The 5,715-nt window shown below is 43.7% G+C and overlaps 1 protein-coding gene across 2 annotated transcripts; it reads right to left on the bottom strand.

The window, feature by feature from the left end:
• Positions 1-555: 555 nt before the first annotated feature.
• Positions 556-4,672, bottom strand: LOC104960202 (ovochymase-2-like). 2 transcript variants are annotated; one of them, XM_010788177.1, is made up of 7 exons: positions 4,027-4,672; positions 3,820-3,917; positions 2,886-2,983; positions 2,614-2,786; positions 1,926-2,021; positions 1,665-1,843; positions 556-1,520 (listed from the first exon to the last, which is right to left on the bottom strand). In XM_010788177.1, exons 1-7 carry the CDS (start codon positions 4,352-4,354, stop codon positions 1,263-1,265), a joined length of 1,230 nt encoding a protein of 409 aa, XP_010786479.1. In that variant the 5' UTR covers positions 4,355-4,672; the 3' UTR covers positions 556-1,262. The 2 variants fall into 2 exon arrangements, with proteins under 2 accessions (XP_010786479.1, XP_010786480.1); XM_010788178.1 differs by having other exon boundaries at positions 3,820-4,672.
• Positions 4,673-5,715: the final 1,043 nt, after the last annotated feature.

Below are 5,715 nucleotides of genomic sequence, written 5' to 3'. Positions count from 1 at the left end.
ACGTAATAAATAGTTCAACATAAAGTGTACCATTTAAAATAAAATAAAAAAAGTGCCAGTGATTGACCTCAATCCCTCCTATTCTTCCAATATCCTGATGAAAAATAAAATCTCTCTGTTGCATAGGCCACTGTTTGATCAACGCGAATTGGGTGTGGGTCCTTGTACTCCGAGTCGGGCTAACGTCCGCGCTAGCTTCCACGCTAGCTGCTATATGTTTTGCATTGAGGTGATACTTGAGGCTTGATGTGCTGCGGTGATATGCGAATTCCTTTTTGCATAATTTGCAAACAACCGTGCTCTTATTGACGCTTCATCCGTCCGTTTTTTAAAACAACGTCCGTTTTTTAAAACAAAATGTCCCATTCACGGGGCCAACCAAAGCGGTCTCATCAGCTTCTTCGTTCATGTTTGACTATTGTTCACTGTGGTTTGTTGTTGTCTGAAGTAATGAACGTTAGTTGGTGCTCCAGTATAATCGGTACCCCTGAAACTCATCCAGTGAGAAACGTTCCGCGGTGCAAAAATAAGTGCGATTAAAATGCGTTAATTTTTTTAACGCGTTAATTTTTGTGTAATTAATTAATCTTAATTAACGCGTTAAAGTCCCGGCCCATATATATATGTTGAGTATTTGTAGTGACAAACTGAAATAGATATTTTACCTCCCTCAGCCATTTCTCCTGAGGAGGTTTTTGGCTCATGATTTGCTTTAACTGTAAGTAACTCTATAGTTTTGGTTCACTATCACCACGAAAATAAACCATGCTTTCAGGCAGAGACCCACGACAAACATACAGATCTCAGTGCAGAGATATAGAGTCACACTCACCAGGTGGCCAGACACTCAGCTCCAAATGAATACAAACATATAGAGGTAAATGAGATTGAGAATGTTTGCTGACAAGCTTACTGTACTTCTCTTCATCAGTGTTATGGCATTGTTTTGTTTACAGTTTGTTTCCACCACCAAGTTTCAAGAGTAGTTCATCAGAAGGACAGTCCTGTGAAGCCAGCTGTCAGACAGGAGGACAGCAGACTCAAACACTGGCTCTGTCTTTAGCCTGCCGCTAACCCCAGCAGCCCTCAGACACTCAATATATTTGAAGTGTTATCGGAGAGACGTGTACACATTATAGTTATTGAGAATGAGTTTATTCCAACCAGAATGTGACCATGTGATGCCGTATCTAATGTATCATAAACACCATAGAATGTAGATACACTTGTGTAGAAAGTATATTGATCCAATTGGTCGCTCTCTATTCAGACTTTTGAGAGACAATCAGAGTTTTATTATTACCTGATCCTAACCCACCCTGTCTCAGTTTACTCTTGATCCAGGGCAGCAGCAGCCTGACATCAGTGAAAACCCCCGGAGATCCTCTCCTGGCGGGGGGGCGGCTGCTGTTCTTTCCCCAGCTCCGACCGCATCCCTTCCCCCAGGAAGTCACACCCAGTGCTACCCAGCGGCCCTCGCCTGAACCTGCAGGGCAAACCAAAGGCCCCCCCGAGTCCCCCTGCAGAGAGGATGGAGGGAGGAGTCATAACATGACCAACCTTTCACAATGTGATGACTGATTCAGAGTTCACAGACTTCAGGGAAGCTCCACTGCTCTTGAACTAAATGTAGAATGATGGTGAAGCAGATCTTCTCTTTATACCTGGCAGGCGTCTCTCCCCCCCCCCTCTGGCCCGGCACACAGAACGGTCATGGCAGGCTGAGGCCGGGCTGGTCTCTGGGGACGAGTTGAGCTCCTGACAGTGTGGAGGACATATTGACATTTGGCCGGATCCACCAGGTCTAACTTGACCTCTCTCAGCACCGCAGGAACACGGCCCTCTAGGACACAGTCAAATATATTATAATTATATTCGACTAAAGAACAAGTTGATTTACAGTATTTGGTGGGGGAAATACTAACTTTCCTTCATCCGGCCCCATCCACCCATGATGCAACTGGTTCCCGGTTGGATGCTGTCATCGGCCAAAGGCAGACATATTGGCTGAACATGGGTTCCTGTTGAAAAAAAACACAGAGCAAAACCTTAATGAAACACGCCCAAATAAAAAATAAATATTTGTTCTCTTTCCTCTTACTACTGTATTTCCCTCTTTGTCTTTGTGTCAGGTATTACATACATCGAGAATATGTCTGTCTTCTCTCGGGATGATGCAATATCTTTCTCCAGAAATAACGACCCAATTACTTTAATTACCCACCAACCTTTTCATGAGCAGTTATATAGGGACTATTTTCCTTCTCCCCAACTTGCCGGCCAACCGTTTCACCGTGCATCTTACGATGTCCCAATCACGAGCCTCTCACCACAAGGAGACGCTCTGTGATACGGTAGGTGGCTGTAGTTATGTACAAAGAAAATGTTCCTCCTTTAAACTGCTCATAAAAAGGTCTGCGGATGATCTCAAGTAAATGAATTTTTCAAAGAGACATCAAAAGAAGACAGCCATCTTTACGACTGATACCTCCAAACCTGTGCACCTTAAACCTAGATCGATAAATACACAAGTAGGAGGACATATGCTGTTGTTTTGACTTTGGAGTGAACTGGCCCTAAAACATGATCAGTTCCTCGTTTTCTGAAACTTGCCCAGTACAATGTGCTGATCCAACTCCATCAGAGCTATGTCATAGTTCATAGGCAAAGCGTGATGGTACTTCTCGTGGACTGAGGCAGACTTGATGAGGAAGGCCTGCTTCTCTTCATCATCTACTCTCTGGTCGAACTCTCCCACCAGCACTCTCACTCCGCTGAGGAACTCTCTAGACAGAGGAGAAAACCTTTGCATTCATGACAGTCCACTGTGATATCCATAGACATGATGCACTTTGGACAGTAGCAGAGAATAAGTAAGAGAGTACTTTGAGTGTGAAGCCAAGCAGTGTGCAGCGGTCAGTATCCAGTGCTCAGTCAGGATGGCCCCCCCACAGAAGTGAGAGCCCCTGTACTGCAGGGACACCTGAGTAAGGACAACACAAAGCTTCTCAGCAGTTCAACAAGATCACAGCAAAACAAGATATTAAATTACATTTCATTTCATTTGCAAAGCTTCTTACAATAAGTGCAAAAAACCATAGAGATTCAAACCGAACAATAAGGAAAGTGCAGATATATTCACTTCAAGCAAGTCATACTATTGCTGCTGGTGCATTAGTTACAAGGCCTAAGCTAATTCTTTAAAGTGCTTTTTCTTTTTTTTAATTGCCAAGGAATAATCAAAATAGAAGGGTTTTCATTTTGCTTTGATATGCAGAGTTTCTGCTGTTCTGATATCAATGGGGAGCTCTTCCACCATTTAGGAGCCGGGATAGAAAACAGGCGTGTTGTTGAGGGGTACCTGGGTTCCACTCACAGAGATGTAGTAGCAGCCGATTGGCTGACGCGAAGCGTAGTGCACTTGCTGGAGTGTATGGTTTAACCAAGGCCTGGAAGAAGGAAGGGGCTGTTCCCTGATACACACATATTAACGCCTGATGCAAGAACAGTATCTGTGTGTAAGCAGTTCATTATTCAACTCCTTCTGAGTTCAGCAGCAGAGTTTGATGTATTAAAACCTCTTCGGCTTCTTGTTTTCCTCACACTAAATATAACACAATACACACAAACATTATGTGGCCCTGAGACGCATGGCAGACCTTTTAGGGGGTTTTCTATCTGTAAAAGAGGTTTCACTGAGTGTTTGTTGTCGTAATACTCATTCTTGCCACTAACTAACATTAACTCATCTGTTCCTAAATCATAAAGACAGGAGTAACAACTTCAAAAATGATTAACCAGAAAGAAGCAGATACTGACCAGCCATGGATGTGATCCGTATGTAGCCTGGGCCCCTCCAACCACCCTGAGGGAGGGCCCCATCCGGCTCCCAGGAGCAGGAACCCCACACTTCGAACCTGACACACAGGAGGAAATCTGTTCAGGCGTCATACGCTCAGTCCAGAGTCCTGGGACAGGAAGGATCCTTAAAGATCTGCTCCCCTGTTCAGTATCTGTGTCACTCACCAGCCGCATTGATGCCAGTGTTTAGCCAGAGCCAGAGAGACAGCAGAGAGGCCGGGCTCCTCATCTCGAACAGACACATCTGAGGGCCCCACTGGAAACACACTGCTTCATAGACCTGCTTGTGTTTGATACTTATTAACAAGCCCGTAAACTCCTGCAGTGGTTGTGGTGTTCGAACGACACAACAAAATGACCTGCAGTAATACTGAGTCAAAGTGTTGACACTCTCAAGGTCGACTGTGGGGGGGCGGCTGCCTGTCACTGTTGCATAAGTGAACACATGCTGACAGAGAAGAAAAGCATGAGGAATAAAAGTGATGGCTAACATGTCAGCTTAACAAGGAAACACTTTTTTTGATTTCCATTTTAGATAATAGACCATTGTTTAGCTTTGTGTGCGAGGTCACTGTCTCTGAGTGTGAGCAGTCATTATGAAAGGCTGACTTCTGAGGGAAAGCTTTACAGGAAACAGAGCCTTCAACACATTCACTTTATGGGGTGTGTCAGATTTTAGAAAATGTGTCATTGTGCTAAAAATAAAATGTAGGGAATAATAACAAGGAGGCGCGTGGCGCAATTGGTTGTGCGTTGGTGTTCGGATCATGGGGTCAAAGGTTCAAACCCCACTGCAGTCAGCATGTCGTTGTGTCCCTGAGACACTTCACCCCAAATTGCTCCTGTTGGGATTGCCCACAGTATTGAGTATGTAAGTCGCTTTGGATAAAAGCGTCTAACAAGTGACATGTCATGTAATGTAATGTAACTGATTGCTCTGGACAATTGATGGTACAAAAAGCTACAACACCGATATATTTTCACCATTGGAAGTTGTGACGAACTTCTTCAAAACTTGTGCGCGGAGAACTGCGCACAAGCCGAACTCATAAACCGAGGCCCCCTGCGCAATGTGAGGCCCCATGCAGCCTGCATGATCGGCCTGTAGGGAGGGATGGCCCTGCATGCGTGTGTTGCCAGGTGCTGCAGAGGAACACTGAGAAGACGCAGCATCAGGTGACCCTTATACTGAAAATAAACATGGAGAGGCATTCAATCAAAAGTCACTGCATTGTTTTGTCTGTGTAAAGCTGCAAAAGAAGAACAATAATCTATTGGGAACTAAGACCAAGGGACTCCATTTCCCAGGGTCTCTTATGGATGTCATAACCCTCCATCACTTCCTGCAGCCTGGTATCAAGAGGAAAAGCCTCAGTTTGTAGATGTCATTTATAGAATGTTAAACTCAAATTAAACAGTTTTGTGTTTTCCACAGAGTATTTTGTACGTCTTCAAACTTGTCTAAACAAGATCTTTAATTGAATACATCGTTATTTTGATTTACAGTAAATATTTGTATCTTGATTGTTTTCCTTTTCTCCTGGGAGAAATGTGTACCACTTTATATTCATGTAAGATAAATACATCTTTATTTATACTGCATTCATTTATTTTTATTTTGTTGCTTCTGAACTTGTTTTATCAACTTTTTTTGATCAATGTTCTGTTTTTATAGAGCTTTTTTGTATTCAACAGATCCAATGATAGATGGCAGAATATGAAACAAGCTGTGTTCTGCAGCTGCGCTGAGAATAAATCCTCAGGTGTGGAACTATACCCAGACACAATCGCAGCGTCAGGCTGCTTAGCAACCAGAGTCAAGGGAGGACAAGGGATCAAACACAGAAGCATCAT

The sequence above is a fragment of the Notothenia coriiceps genome, unplaced genomic scaffold, assembly GCF_000735185.1.
Source record: "Notothenia coriiceps isolate Sejong01 unplaced genomic scaffold, NC01 NC01_scaffold00031643, whole genome shotgun sequence".
NCBI lineage: Eukaryota > Metazoa > Chordata > Actinopteri > Perciformes > Nototheniidae > Notothenia > Notothenia coriiceps.
The sequence above is the reverse complement of the archived record's forward strand: the minus strand, read 5'-3'. Positions and strand labels throughout refer to the sequence as shown.